The sequence below is a fragment of the Phascolarctos cinereus genome, unplaced genomic scaffold (genome assembly GCF_003287225.1).
Source record: "Phascolarctos cinereus isolate Bilbo 61053 unplaced genomic scaffold, phaCin_HiC Scaffold_3;HRSCAF=262, whole genome shotgun sequence".
Taxonomy (NCBI): domain Eukaryota; kingdom Metazoa; phylum Chordata; class Mammalia; order Diprotodontia; family Phascolarctidae; genus Phascolarctos; species Phascolarctos cinereus.
Window position 1 is genome coordinate 133073614 of NW_027555736.1, and position 16284 is coordinate 133089897.

General features: G+C 37.1%; 1 protein-coding gene across 12 annotated transcripts in view; it reads left to right on the forward strand.

The window, feature by feature from the left end:
- The window catches only part of MEF2A (myocyte enhancer factor 2A), a 222333-nt gene extending 209476 nt beyond the window's left edge, over positions 1–12857 (forward strand). For all 12 annotated transcript variants that reach the window (XM_020963908.2, XM_020963922.2, XM_020963930.2 and 9 more), the window contains 3 exons: positions 116–242; positions 5872–5998; positions 8582–12857. In XM_020963908.2, the coding sequence (XP_020819567.1) occupies positions 116–242; positions 5872–5998; positions 8582–8948 (621 nt within the window). In that variant the 3' untranslated portion in view covers positions 8949–12857. The remainder of the gene's footprint in view (positions 1–115; positions 243–5871; positions 5999–8581) is intronic.
- Positions 12858–16284: the final 3427 nt, after the last annotated feature.

The following is a 16284-nucleotide window of genomic DNA, read 5'->3' on the forward strand; positions in this document are numbered from 1 at the left end:
TATATAAAAAGCATGAAAACTTTCATATTTTAATTGAATGTTGTTTTTAAAATATAGACTCTGTTCATTGTAATATCCACATGATACATCTTTCTTTGTTACAAATCACTTACAGAATTCCCAAAGGATAAGCAGTTCTCAGTCTACTCAGCCTCTTGCTACACCAGTGGTATCTGTGACAACTCCAAGCTTGCCTCCACAGGGACTTGTATATTCAGCCATGCCTACTGCTTACAACACTGGTAAGTCTTTATTTGTTGCCTTTCCTTGTCTGTTTTCTGTACTGTAAATATTTTACATTTCTCTACTCAGTAGTCAGCAAGTGTTTACAAAAGCTTATGAAAGGCCAAGATGGCTGAGTAAAAGCAGTGACTTGCTTGAGCTCTCCCCCAAACCCCTCCAAATACCTGTAAAAAATGGCTCTAAACAAATTCTAGAGCAGTAGAACCCACAGAAAAGACAGAATGAAAAAAATTTCCAACCCAAGACAACCTGGATGGGTGACTGGAAAGGTCTGTTGTGCCTGGCTGGGAGAAAAAAGCAGTTCAGCATGGACTGAGTGCACATGCAAAATAGGCCTCAGCAACTCTGGAGCAGGCCTCAGAGGACTGAATCATGGGCAGCTGTGGTGGTTTCCAGACTTCTCAACCCCCTAACACCAAAGAGAACTTAGAAGGTCAGTAGGAAAAGTCTGTGACCACAGTGAGAGAGGAGCTTGGTCCCAGCCCTAGTGCTGGCACAGCCCCAGGGCTCTTGGCCCATAGCCTGAGGGTGAATCAAGTGGCTGATCAGAGGGGGATTGCAGAGATCTCTTTGCTGGTGCTGAGGCAAGATTCTTTTGCTTTACCTGTGTTTGGATCTGGGTCACAATTCTGGGTGGTGATCCTGGGGCAAGGAGGAGCACTGGCATGATGGAGCTTGTAGAGGGAATTCTCCTCACAGTTCCAAGGCAGAAAAGAGTGCTTGACCAGAGCACAGGCCAGGAAAGGAATAAACACCTCACGCTTGATCGTACCACCTTGGAAGAACTGAAAATTTCCAGGTCCCTGGAAGTATCTCTGAAAACAGCTGCAGAAAACCCCCAAAGCTTGGGACAGTACATTCTCCACACTGGAAGCAGACCTCTACCTTAACAAAGAGTTTATAACTCAAGTAGTTGGCTAGAATCATGAGCAAACTGCGCCAAAAAAAAGACCATAGAATCTTTCTTTGGTGAGAAAGAAGATCAGAACCAGAAAAAGACAACAAAGTGAGAGCTCCTACACCCAAAACCTCCAAGAAAAACATGAATTGGTCCCAGGCCTTGGAAGAGCTCAAAAAGGATTTTGAGAAGCAAGTAAGAGAAGTAGAGGAAAAACTGGAAAAGAGAAATGAGAGTGATGCAAGAAAATCATGAAAAACAAGTCAACAGCTTGCTGAAGGAGACCCCCAAAAATACTGAAGAAAATAACACCTTAAAAAATAGCCTAATCCAAATGGCAGAAGAGGCCCAAAAAGCCAATGAGGAGAAGAATGCTCTAAAAAGCAAAATTGGCCAAATGGAAAAGGAAGCCCAAAAGTTTACTGAAGAAAATTCTTCCTTAAAAATTAGAATGGAGCAAATGGAAGCTAATAATTTTATGAGAAATCAGGAAACTGTAAAACAAATCAAAAAGAATGAAAAAAATAGAAGACAATGTGAAATATCTCGTTGGAAAAACAACTGACCTGGAAAATAGATCCAGGAGAGATAATTTAAAAATTATTGGACTACCTGACAGCCATGATTAAAAAAAGAGCTTAGACATCATCTTTCAAGAAATTATCAAGGAAAACTGCCCTGATATTCTAAAATCAGAGGGCAAAATAGAAATTGAAAGAATCCATGGATCACCTCCTGAAAGAGATCCTTAAAGAAAAACTCCTAGGAATACTGTAGCCAAATTCCAGAGTTCCCAGGTCAAGGAGAAAATATTGCAAGCAGCCAGAAAGAAATAATTCAAGTATTATAGAAACACAATCAAGATAACATAAAATTTAACAGCTTCTACATTAAGGGACTGGAGGGCTTGGAATATAATATTCTGGAGGTCAAAGGAAATTACAACCAAGAATCACCTACCCAGCAAAACTGAGTATAATCCTTCAAGGGAAAAAATGTGGACATTCAGTGAAATAGAGGACTTTTAAGCATTCTTGATGGAAAGACCAGAGCTGAATAGAAAATTTGACTTTCAAATACAAGACTCAAGAGAAGCATGAAAAGGTAAACAGGAAAGAGAAATCATAAGGGACTTACTAAAATTGAACTGTTTACATTCCTACATGGAAAGATGATATTTGTAACTCATGAGACCTTTGTCAATATTAGGGTAGTTGGAGGGGAAAAAATATATGTATGTATGTATGTATGGACGGATGGATAGATGGATAGATAGATAGAGGGCACATGGTGAGTTGAAGATGAAGGAGTGATATCTGGAGAATAAAATTAAGGAGTGAGAGAGGATTATGCTGGGAGGAGAAAGGGAGAGGTAGTATGGGGTAAATTATCTCACATAAAACAGACAAGAAAAAGCTTTTACAGTGGAGGGGAAGTAGAGGAAGGTAAGAGAGAATGAGTGAATCTTATTCTCATGGGATTTGACTTAAGGAGGAAATAACATACACACTCAGTTGGGTATGGAAATCTGTCTTACCCTACAGGAAAATAGGGGGAAGGGGATAAGGGAGGGAGGAGGGCTAATCAGAAGCAAACACTTCTGAGGCAGGACAGGGTCAAAAGAGAGAATAGAATAGGCGGTGGGGGATGGGGGGAAGTGGGTGGGGTGAGAGCTGGGATAGGATGAAGTGAAATATAGTTAGTTTTTCACAGCATGACTACTGTGGAAGAGTTTTTCGTGACTACACATATATAACCTGTATACAGTTGCTTGCTTTCTCAATGAGGGTGGGTGGGGAGGGAGGAAGGGAGAAAATTTGAAACCCAAAGTTTTAAAAACACATGTTAAAAATTGTTTTTACATGCAGCTGGGAAATAAGATCTATAGGCAATGGGGTATAGAAATCTGTCCTGCCCTACAGGAAAATAGAAGGGGAAGGGGATAGGAGAAGAGGGGGCAGTGATAGCAGGGAGGTCAGATTAGGGGAAGGGGTATTCAGAATGCATGCTGTCTTAGGGTGGGGGGAGGGGCAAGAAGGGGAGAAAATTTGGAACTCAAAGTCTTGTGGAAGTGAATGTTGAAAACTAAATTAAATACATCTCTTTTTTTTTTATTAATTTATTTTGATTTATCAACAATCACTTCCATAAGCTTTTGAGTTTTAAATTTTTCTCCCCGTCCCTCCCCACCTCCCTTCCCAAGATGGCATGCAATGTGATATAGGCTATACATATACATTCCTATTAAACATATTTTCACATTAGTGATGTTGTAAGTAAGAATTAGAACCAATAGGAGGAACCACCAGAAAGAGGAAACAAAACACAATAGAAGAAAAAAATAACAAATAGTATGCTTCAGTCTGCATTCAAACTCCATAGTTCTTTCTTTGGATGTGGATAGCATTTTCAGTTGTGAGGCCTAGATAAATACATCTTACTGAAAAGTGGATAACCTGATTTAAAACTAACTCACACACGCACACGCATTCTCTCTGAGCACGTGCGCAAGCCCCCGTGTGTGTGTGTGTGTGTGTGTGTGTGTGTGTGTGTGTGTGTGTGTGTGTGTCTAGTTAAAGTAGTTACTACCGGGGCAGCTAGGTGGTGCAGTAGATAGAGCAATGGCCCTGGATTAAGGAGGACCCGAGTTCAAATCCAGCCTCAGACACATAACACTACCTGTGTGACCCTGGGCAAGTCACTTAACCCCATTGCCTGGCTCAAAAAAAAAAAAGTAGTTACTGCCACAAAGGAACTTTGTAATTCAAAACATTCAACAAACATACCTACTGTAGTTAAGACAGGTTTTGGAGGAAATAAAAACAAAAGCTAAAATAGCTCCTGCCTTCAAGGAGCTTGGGAAAGGATACGAGAAGGGAGTACCCAGAAAGAGTAGCTATGACTTGTATATAGATAAGTAAATACTAGAGTTTAAGGTAAGAGAAAACATTAATATCTGGTGGAAGGAATCTGGGAAGCCTTCAGAGAGAAGTGTCCTTTTAGCTGAACCTTAAAGGAAGATAAGAATTCTCCAAGGCAGTTGAGGAGGGGGTGTATTTTCCAGACATGGGGGAAGGACTTGTGAAAATTCATCTGAGTGCCCCGGGAGGAGATGGAATGTTGGGTTTGGGGAACAACTTGTGGTAGAATGTTGAGTGGGTGAGGAGCAGTCATGTGAAATGAGGGAGGAAAAGTAGACTGGAGCTGAATTATGGAAAGCCTTAAATGGCATTCTGAGGAATTTTTATTTCACACCAAAGGAGCTAAGGGCCGTGACATGACCTGGGGCCTTCAGAAGGTTATTTTGGCGTTTGTGGAGAAGAGGAATTGGAGAGAAGAGAGATTAGAAGCAAGAAGACCAGTTAGGTGGCTATTGATTTACCAGTGGTTAATCATCTCATTTTCTAACCCTGCCCTCTCCACCTGTGGGAGTTTACCCTGTACTAAAGGGCATACATGAATTGTTATAATAATTACTATGGAACTATTATAAAAAATCTTCCAGAAAATACATCATATTAGATCCAGTGAGTCAGAACTACATTTATTCATACCTATTCTTGTAGCTTTACAAAGTGTAAAAGTGGGCTGTCATAATTGAAGTAATTCACTAATCTAATCTAATCTAATTAAGACAGTGAGGCAGTGGCCAAAAGGCCAAGTTTTAGAGTTAGCCTCCGAGTCTGGAAGACCTAGGTTTGAGTGTTGCCTCTGACACATCCTAGTGATGTGACTTTGACCTCTCCAAGTCCAGGCAACTGCAGAGCAAGCACCAATACACTTTCGTAGAAGGATTTCCTCACCTGGAGCTCATTCTAATGTGGTTACAAGATAGTCAAAAATAGGGTGGCAGCAAAATTTTCATCAAGTTTTTGGCAAGCTGGCCTTGAACATTTCTTCCTCTTACAACAGGGAAATTCATTCTGTCAACATTGTTAAGCACCTAAATGCCAGGCATTGTGTGTTAAGCTCAGAGGTTGACAGAGTCAAAAAACAGTGCCTGCTGTAGTGGAGTTTTCACTGATGGGGGAAACAACAAACAAACAAGGGTATATAAGTAAAGAAAAGAAAGTATTTGCCTGTTCGCTGTAGAATGAAACAGAAGAGGCGAGATTAATGGTGAACTGAAGGTGACCGTGAATGAGAGCTCTATAAATAATGAGTTCTGACGCAAAAAGCTGTTACTGAAATGTCCATACAAAACTGTTACGTGTGTACCACTTGTAGCTTTTTCCATGAACGTAAAGTTATTTTACAAACTGAAAATATCTCTAGTTGAAACATCTCTACTTCACAGTATGAGTATTATAAGTTGTCTAGATAAAGTCTCAGCAAATAGGGACTATTGTCTTCATATTCTGTCTGTAAAAGTAACAGCAATGTGCCAAATAACTGGTGGTTTTATGTCACTATATTTCAGTTTGAAAAAATAAGTTTCTCTTTGTACTATAAAAATATGGTGCTGCACAAGTCTTATATTTGCCTAAGGACGTCATTTTTTTCTGAAAGAATTAAATGAAAATCTAAAGCCCCATAGAAGAAAATTCATTGCATTTAAATTTTGTAATTATATTGAATAAAAATTGTTGCCCTGTGTTTGAGTTCATCTTCTTTGTCCTGATGTAACTTAAAGCTGTGAATTGAAAATACTTTATTTCACACAAAGTCGTTTAGAGAATTCAGGATGTCTTTTACTTTCCATGTGAGTAAAATTTTCTTCCCTTTTTCAGATTACTCACTTACTAGTGCAGACCTGTCAGCCCTGCAGGGATTTAATTCCCCAGGAATGCTGTCGTTAGGACAAGTATCTGCCTGGCAACAGCACCATTTAGGACAAGCAGCCCTCAGTTCTCTTGTGTAAGTAACTCTGCTAAACTGCTCACAGAATCTGTAATTCTGTTATGACACACTCATCTTTATATATTGGCTAAAATTTATATTTCTAAGATTGCACACCAAAATCAGGTAAGAATTGTTTATTAGGACATCGGTGTTTGGGGAGATTTTCCTTATATGGCATCATATTCTTCACAACTTTGAAATTCCATATCTGCTATAGTAAAACATAGATATGATAACTACTGAGCTAGTATTCCTCTAAGGAATTTGAGGACCAAAATTTTTTTTTTAAATGGAGACAAAATAAGCTGACCGAGGTTTCTCAAAAAGTCTGTGGTGGTAATAAGTCTGGAGTCCAGATTTTCTGACTCCTAGACCAAGACTCCATCTGGTCTAGTTCATATTAAAAGTTTAAAGTGACAGACGCACCAGACTTAAACTTTTTCCAAATCTGTACTATGATGGTTCTTGGCCACAACTAGAGACAAAATTCACATTTGAAAGTTCCAAACTAATTCAGATTAGAATTCATAAAAAGATCTACAATAACATAGGTAGTCTTAAATGCTAAAATTGCTTTGAGAGAAATTGTTTGCTTAGCATGAGAGTCCAGGCTACAGATGGGTTGTGTTCTAAAGGTTCATCTAAGTTACTTGTTTGGAACTTAGAACATATTTTCCCATAAGGATATGAATGGTGGTTAGAGACCAAGACTTCCTTATGAAATAAAGTACATATACAGCACAGAATAATAGAAAACAATGCTGTTACTGGTAATTAAGCAAAACTTAATATGAATTTCTTTATCTTGAGTGATAGTATTTAAGGATATGTGCATGGTTTCCCTCCCACCAAGTATGTTTAAAAAAAAAAAGGCAGCCTAAGGCAAACACTTTATTCTTCCTCTATACTCATCCCCTCTCCACCCTCTGAGGGTCAGTTAACCCATAGGAACTTCTGTTCCAGACCATTCTGTTCCATTGCTTTTGTGTTTAGGCTATATTAACATAGATTCTTTCCCCAACCACCCCAATTTTCATGTCTTTTCTGACCAAGTACATACCTTTCTTCTGTTTCCCCTGAGAGGAAAAATGTGTCACTTGATTCTTCTCATGTTAACCTTCCTCTCCTGGATGGAGGAGTGGAAAGGAACCTAGAAGGGAGGCCAAGGTTCCCCAGACCAGTATATGTATGCATACTTACAGCGGGTCTGGGAAGGGTATCAAGAGATTAAGATAACTGACCGCCTTTCCTCCAAACTCCCCCCACTCCCACCCCTCAGAAGCTGAGCTTTCTAAACTGTTGTCTCTCATCCTCTTAGTCTTACTTCCTTGACAGTGAGGAATTGGAGATGAGCTTCAGGGTCATTGGATTCATAGTTGACAGCAACCTTATATACGTCAGAGGAAGAGGAGGCTTATAAAATTTAAGTTACTTGCCCAGGGTCACATAGGTAAATCTTTAATAATAGCAGGGCTAGGATTCAACTCACATTCTCTAATTCCAAATCCAATTCCCTTTCCTTTGAGAAAAGAGCTGAGAGGCAGATCAGGGAAGACTAATTTTGGGTGTTCCTCAGTTTCACTGGACTCCCCAGTATGTATGTGATAGGTTAATTTTCATTGTTCAATTCAGATGTATCTTCACAGTGCTCATTACTTTTAAACATTACATGAGAGAAAGGTAATGAATATCTTAAATAGCTTTTTTCATATACATTGGTCTTCACTCTCACATGTCCAAATTACAGGGAAGGTTTATGTTTAAAACATGAACTGTTGAAGCCCTCCCTAGGATAACTAGTAACAGGAATTACAAATTAACTTGATCAAAATATGCATTAATAATTCTAGAGGACCCTTGATGAAGCACGTAGCCCACCTTCTGACAGAGAAGAGATGCACTCAAGATGCAGATCATACTTTTACAGTGGTTTTATTTTTGGTTTTGTTTTTCTTTTTAATGGGAAGAGGGTAAAAATAAATGCCTGGAAATTATTAATTCTAACAATGTATAAGTTTGAAATTAAATTTTTAAAAATTAATTTTTAAAATATAAGCACTAAAAATACTAATATGAGGTTATTTGCCCAAATCAGTTACCAAGAACTACTTTAAATAATATTTGAATGTAGATATTATATAAGTTAATTTTTCTTTAAATGAAGTTATCCAGATGTAATTTCTTAAGCCAAGGCAAAGGAGGAGAAAAGGCAAAAAACAGCCATCAGTCATATCTGATTCTGGTAACAATAAAATGAGACCCCTTTGCCATCATTTTCTTAATCAGTTGGCCAAGTTGCAACACTGGGCAATGGCTTTGTTCTGAATATTTTGTCTGCAGAGTTATTGTGATTTACTGAGTTCCAATTTAAAGGTGACAAGCTCAAATAAAGTGCTTTTATCCCCACCCTTGTCCAGAGTTTGTGACTTTAAAAAAAAAGTGGGATTCCATTTCTCTGTAGGCCCTGATTTAAGGAAATGACTCAAAAATTCAGATATTATTTCAGATGCCATGCTATTTTCAGTAAGTTTCTGGAATAATTTCATTAATGCAGATATTAGAGACTTGCTAACATATGTAACGTCTTTTCTTCTTTAGTACGGGAGGGCAGTTATCTCAGGGTTCAAATTTATCCATCAATACCAACCAAAACATCAACATCAAGTCAGAACCAATTTCACCTCCCAGGGATCGAATGACCCCTTCAGGCTTCTCTCAGCAACAGCAGCAGCAGCAGCAGCAGCAGCAGCAGCAGCAGCAGCAGCAGCAGCAGCAAGCTCGTCAGGAAATGGGTAGATCCCCTGTTGACAGTCTAAGTAGCTCCAGTAGTTCTTATGATGGGAGTGATCGAGAAGATCCCCGAAGCGACTTCCATTCACCCATTGGGCTTGGCAGACCCCCAAACACTGAAGAAAGAGAAAGCCCTTCAGTAAAGCGAATGAGGATGGACACATGGGTGACATAAAGCTATTGATGTTGCTGTTTTTATTTTGTGTTACTGCAACGAACTGCCCTACATATCTAAATTTATAAATAAGGACATGAGTTAAATATATTTATATCTATATACATACATATATCTCTTTACGTATATATGTATGTGTGTATGTGCGAATGTGTGTGTGTGTGTATGTGTGTGTGTGTTGTGTGTGTGTGTGTGTGTGTGTGTGTGTCTTGCATACACCGAACTAGGCACTTACTGCAAATTCCTTGTATATCTGCAAATGTCCAATGATAAACAAAAGAAACCCTGTAGGCAATGGTCTGGTCTGGCACTTTCTTAGAGTTTTTGTTTAATAATATAATCGAGTTTTTGAGGAGAAACATTGTATCCATATATAATCCTACCACACTGGCTTGCAGACACCTAGAGGGCTCACCCATAGTAACGTCCCCTATGTGTTTTATTCAGACTGTGTGGTTACTTGTAGTTCATTAAGGAAAAAATGCTTTGTAGCAGCAGGGCAGTAGAAAAGCAGGAAAAAAGAAAGCAATACTGTACATAAAGTGACATTTATATTACCCAACCCAGCATGGGTCTCTATTGCAAAGGGGTGCATGGGAAAGGGCTGATGCTATTTAAACAAAACAAGAAAACACCACACATACCTGTTTTGCACGTGCAAAATGTATTGGGTCAAAGAAGTGATCTTTAGTTAATAAAAAGAGAGAGAATAGAAAAAAACGCATGAGATATTCAGAAAAATATTAGCCTAGAAAAATAGAGCATTAACAAAATAAAATTAATATATTAAGTTATAATTGGAATATGTCAGAAGTTTCTTTTTACATTCATGACTATAAAAAAGAAAAGAAAGGAACTGATTTTAGCTCATGTATATTTTATATTAAAAAATACCCTTATGAATTGATGGCTATATATAAAGTTATATATAGTACTTTTGAACACATTCTGCTATGAATTATTTATATAAGCCAAAGCTGTATGTTGTAGCTTTTTTTTGGTAGAGTATAGTTTTATCTTGTTTTGACTTTTGAGTTTTACTTTCAGAGAGGAAAAAAAAACTTGCAGGCAGAACCTTGGAAACAAAAAGCCATGAACACTTATTATCTATATGTAAATTAAAATTTGAGCCAAACTCTTTTTTGTGTATATAGCATCTTAAATATATTATCACCTTTGGTGTAAGTACCTATCTATTGTACGGTCACCAGATTAAAAAGTATATTTTTGTGGATTGCCGCCAACTTGAAAAAAAAAAAGGCGAGGTCCTTATTAAGTAGAGTATTCACTGTTTAATATTTACTATTTTGTTAAATATACTGTACTTTCTTTGGATTTTAATTATTATTAATATCCCAATTTTTAGAGGGTTGTATAAAGGGGATTTTCCCCTCACTGGTGGTGAATGTGTGATGTTAAACTGTAATCTTTGTGCTGTATGGTTAAGCTTCATTATACATTATACATTTTATACATATGTATATAAATAGCAAAGTGGAAGAAAATCTGGTGTTAAAGTTCATCCTGCATAAATATAAAATGTGTTGTAATAGATTTTAAAAGGCATTAGTTAAAACTTTGCCTTTTGTGAGAAAAAATACAGTGGAAAAAGTTGACCTAATTTAATTCATGTTAAGATAAAATGATAACATATCAGGTGAGCACAAAAGGTTTTATAAGTGGTAGAAGCTTAGGGAAAAACACTTATTTTGGAAATAGATTTCCTTTTCTTCTAACCCTCCAGAAACAGAGGGATGCAGCTGGCCACAATTTAGCTTTTTTATTACTATTTTTAAAATACTTCATACTCAAGTGATAGTCATTCCATTTGGGGTGGGGTGGGGGGGACTTAAATTGATTATAGTGCAGCTTCCACTTACAGATCTTGATATTTAAATTGAGCAGTGGCAGCCCTCAGCTTGATTTTTTTGAACTCCCTACCTGAAGACTAATCCGTGGTAACAGTTTTCCTTTCCTGAGTTAAATCAGTTTTTATCAATAAGCTCGTGCCATATGAGCCAAAATTCTGCATCTTGCTGTATTTTGTATTTTCAGAATTAAAATTGCACCTCTCACGAGAAAAACTCAAAGTAGGGCTTTTAGAAATTGTTCCTTTTATACTGAATTTAAATGAACATATAGCAACTGTCATCTTTTACCTAAATTTCATTTTATCTCCTAAGTTAAGAGTTGTTGGGTCTTTTTTTTATTGGCAGTGTTTTGGTAAAGTTTTTTGGTTTGAAGGTTTTGTTTTATTTTGTTTCTGCCTTTTCACAATAAGCCATTTGAAACATGGACAGCCAAATATTCTGACACAGGTATTAAAAACACTTGTTGGAAGATGGAAATTTTTGGAGAAGGCTTATATATGACTAGTAAAGTCTGTTACCATAGCCAAAAACAGGAGGATTATTGTGTATTCTCTCCTTTAAATATGAGTATTTGGGTCTTATTCAAAGAGATGTTTTGTTTTTAAATTTGAAATGATTTTAGGTTTATTAAACTATCTACATGTTTTTCATAGGGTCATATACAATCTAAGCAGCAAAATAGTCTCCCAAACCAAATTTCCAAGATAATTCCACTTCCTTACCACTTTATAGACCATTTATAGCTTTGAAAGTGTTAAGTGATTCCTTCATTATTATTTATGCATGTTCATGAATTTTTGCTGTATATGTGAATAGGAGTTATGCATTCACATTTACTGTCTATTTTCTTGTGTGCCTTATGAGATGGCTTTGCTGACTGTATCTCAATAGTCTTTATTTCTATGCAGGTTTATATGCAGTACAATTACTGTTTTCTAAAATAATGTTACCCAAGGCTCAGAGTTTGTATTTAAATTGCTTTGACAGAGTAAAAATTTGTTCATTTTGCAGGAAGTAAGTATCTGACTGTTAACCTCTTTCCCATAAGCCCTATTTGTGAATTTAAATGAGTAGCTTTTATAGAAACATCCCCTTACACATACACACATACACATATGCATATACATTCATATAATGGAAAGTGATTGTTAATGAGGATAACATAACAGTGTAATTTTAGACCCTACTTTAAAAAAAATTAGACTAGTGTTATGTAACACCATAAAAGAAATAATTTAACCTATTCAAGTGTAGCATTTCTTTTTTCTAAAAAAATAAAAATAAAAAAAGCAAGTCTATGGTTAAAATTACACAGTTAATGTAAGTTTTCCCATAGAAAATATCCAGTCTGTACTCTTTAGCCAATCCATTTAAAGTCACCTATTGTATACATATGATCCCAATCAAAACTCCATCTTTGAGCTCCAATTAAAAACATAATGTTGCAGACTAAATCAGGGGTTTGTTATAGAAGAATAAAATGTTTTAGCATTTCCTTTTACTGTAAAGGACACTAATGCATCACATACTTTCTGGATTAACTGTCATGCGCACAAGAAATACATAGTAAATAAGGAACCTAAAAACTCCTGGCATTTGATCATGAAAAGAAGCTAGATAATTAGAATGTGAAAGAAAGATTTACAAATGTAAAATGTTTATTTCTCTGTAGAAACTTTCTTCACTTTGCTGTGCAAGAGGACACTGCTTTGCTATATTTAAAATGGCTTTTTTAAAAGAGATTTATGTATTTGGTAAATGTTTGTAGTCAATAGTTCACACAAGAAGCTGTTCACGGTTTGATAATGTAAAACCGTTTGGCGGCACAAGCTGGACTTTGTTGCCATCCTTGAGATGAACCTTTTAAGAAAAAATAAGTTAATCTCAATTTTTCCCTGAATGTGTTGTTTTTTCTTCATTATACAATAAATATTCTAGTGAACTTTTTATCAAATGGTTAAGAAAATGCTAGAGGTTGTTGTAAAATATTTGTATCCTGCATTCACTAAAGTAAAGATATACTGGCTTTTACTGTGTATTCCAGACTCTGTCATATTTGCCTAGGATTAAGTAATTTCTCTTTAGAGAAAGTTCATCAACAGTCCTTTCTGACATCTGTAATCCCCTTTCCTAAACAAACAACCTTCTCATTTCCTCTTAGTTTTGTGTTGCCCTGCAGCCCTCCTTTATGTGGACCTATCAACTTTCAAAATGTTCAAGAAGGAAAACAGACTTTTTCCAGGGCTGATTACCAGACTCAGTTCTTCATCCCTCTTTTTCTTCTGCAAACTTCTAGTGGTTTCATTCACAAGCAGGTATAGGAAAGCCTCTTTTTTAGCTTATTTGCCTTTTCCTACTACTAATTTTCTAGAAATTTTGTGCCTCCCCCCCCATTATTTTCTATGTCTTCACTGCTACAAGACTCGGGTTTTACATGCACATATATATATTTATATATGAAAGTGGATGAATTCCTTTGTAACATTTAACATCCCAAATGAGAACCAAGACTGGGAAGTTTTGTACCAAGGGCAAGTGGCATGAAAGATATCGGAGATGATAGACAATAGAATACCTTACCACCCATAAGGCTACCTCCAAAGAAGAAGCAGGCCATCTGGTAATGTCATAACCAATCTTGCTAACTAGATGCTAAATTCAGTTTTTTACATTTGGTATCCACTAGTCGGATTACTAGTGGGTTATGGGGAGAGAGTGGAAACTCCTATAAGAGATAGTTTGGGGGTAGGGAGTGGTTGAAGGAAAACTTGAAGCCGGTTCTTCCCCTCCCAGAAAAGAAAACCTTCAGAGTATTATTTAAAAAAAAAAGTTTGTTAGAATCAGCCCTATTCCATTTTGTAATGAAAGAAACCAAGGACCCAGAGAAAGGAAAGTGACTTGCTTTAGGTCACAGAAAAATGTTTGATGATGAATTGAGGTCGAGTCAAATAGAATCCATATCTGTTACTTTCACAGAAGGCACCTTATTTTACAGAGAAGGAAACACAAGCCCAGGATGAGTGTCAGAGCAGGCCCTGGAACCCAGATTCTCCAGACTGCCAGTACAATGCTTTTTTAGCCAAGTTGCTGAAATCTGAAAGGGTCTAGCCATCCTGAGCAGTAGTACCTGGGTCTCAAGACTTCAGCTGATGAAGGAGGGACTTTCAGTCTTGGTGTACCTTGGTTCTAAGTCTACCCATCCAGATTGCACTTGAGTGCCTGGTCCTTCACAGACATGGCCAGGTCCCCATTCCCTAACAGCCTGTGGAACTCTCCCAGCCAACATCCATTCCTGCTTCACAGCTATTGCTTTCTACGATGAAAGCACAATGTCCTTTAAAGTCAGCTAGATGATTTTTTTTTACCTGTTAGTAAGCTCCATGATAATACCTTTGTTTCTTCAATGTCTGGAAGAATTTTATTTGTAATTTATTGATAACTTTTTTTACATTGTCTTTATTTCAAAATAATCATTATCCCCAAACAGAGACTCATCCATTATGGCAAAGAATAAAAAGAGGGAGAAAACTCAGTTAAGCAAAACTAGCCAACATCCATCAATTCTGTATTGCACATAATTCTGTATTGTATGTCCAGTTATGGACAGTATATAAAATGCCCCATCTCCATAGACCTTTCTTCACAGAAATGAAGGTTCTTTAGAGATTGAGGGTGAGGGGTACATGTCACCACTCTTACTGGAGTCAAGCTTGGTCATCATAATCCCAGAATTTGGTTTTGATTTGTTGTTATTTCCATTTCCATTGCTATAGTCATTGTGTATTCTTAATTCTACTAAGGAAATGTTTATTTTTTAATCAACAAATCATATACATAAAACAGATACCTAAGAGTTTTTATGAGACTTTTTGTGTTTCTGGCAGTTTGCTTTTGCTTATAAAGTTGGTTGGTATGCTGGTTATGAATAATTTTTAAACTAGAAGACTCCTTGGTATTCACTTTTCATTTTATAGCTGAATTGTCTCACTGAAAAGTCTTTCTCCCTATCCTGTCTGCTTAGCTAAACAGGGTCTTCTTTATTCTCAAATAAAATTCAAAGTCAGATGTCATGTTATATATATTTATATATGTATATATATTTCCTGACTGCAAAAGGTCTTTTCTTAGCAATTTTTATAAGTTGCTTGAATCTCACAGCTAAAAATATTTATATCACAACTACAGCTACTTAAAATCAATTGATTGCTATTTCCTAGTTTGTTCTCATGAATACCTTGCTCTAGGCCTTAAATGTGTTTTTTAGATTCTGTGTCTGACTAGCACCAGCTGGTGGTGACCTGTGTCAATTTTATGGTTGTGTATGAGCCTTCCAGACAATTTATAGCCTTTGGAGAAAATGATGGAATATAGAGTGAATGTAATGAAGTAATAAGCAATGAAGAAAGTTAGGTTAAGACAGGATTGTTGACGGACATAACCTCTGACAGTTATTGGGCAGAGTTCAATGCTGAAGGTTATTGACCAGTGAAAAGAGGAAAGCAGTGGCTATTGAGTGTCAGGGTCTGACTCAAGTCATGCTGCTTGGTTTCTGATAATGAGGAAGGAGGTCAGTAAGTATGGATTAAAGTCTTTACTGTGTACTAGGTACTGTGTTAAGCTCTTAGGCTACAAAGAATGGTAAACATAGTCCCTGCTCTCGAGGAGCTCACATTATAATGGAGGAGACAAAGCGCAAACCACTCTGTACATATGAAATACAGGGTAAACTGGAGGTAACCTCAGAGGGAAGGTACTAGCAATGGGGGACCAGGAGAGGTCTCTTAACAGACAGTAGGATTTGAACTGAATCTTGAAAGAAGCCAAGAGACAGATTAATAAGGTAAAGAGTTACTGGCATGAGGAAAAACTGGTGACAAGGCAAGAAATAGGGAGATACAGTATCATGTCCTAGGAACAGCAAGGTCAGTGTTACTGGGTCAGAGTACAAAGAGAGTAATATAAGACTGGAAAGGTAGGAAGGGTCCAGGTGGTGAAGGCTTAAAAGGGGAAACATTTATATTCATTTCTAGAGGTAATAGGGAGTCTCTAGAGTTTATTGAGTAGGGTAGTGAGTGATATGGTCAGATGTGTGTTTTAGGAAGACCACTTTGACAACTGAGCAGAGAATGGATTAGAGTGGGGAGAGATTTGAGGCAGGGAAATATCCTTTTAGGATTCAGAGGGGTGCTATGCCAGAAGGGTATAGGGGAATCCATTTTTTATAAATTACATTCCAAGCAAAAAGCTCTTAATTTGTGTGGCAGCTTACATTTGGGACAAATATTGAACCCCTCTGCTATACAAACCATAAAGTTCCCATGTCCTATTTTCCTCAGATAAATTGCTACCAGATGAGTAAAAACTTTGCCAAAGCAAAATAAAACAAACAAACAAAAAAAGTATCAGCAGTACACCTCGCTAACTGCATTTACTCATTTTCAGGCACATGTGTATGTGTTTAAGCT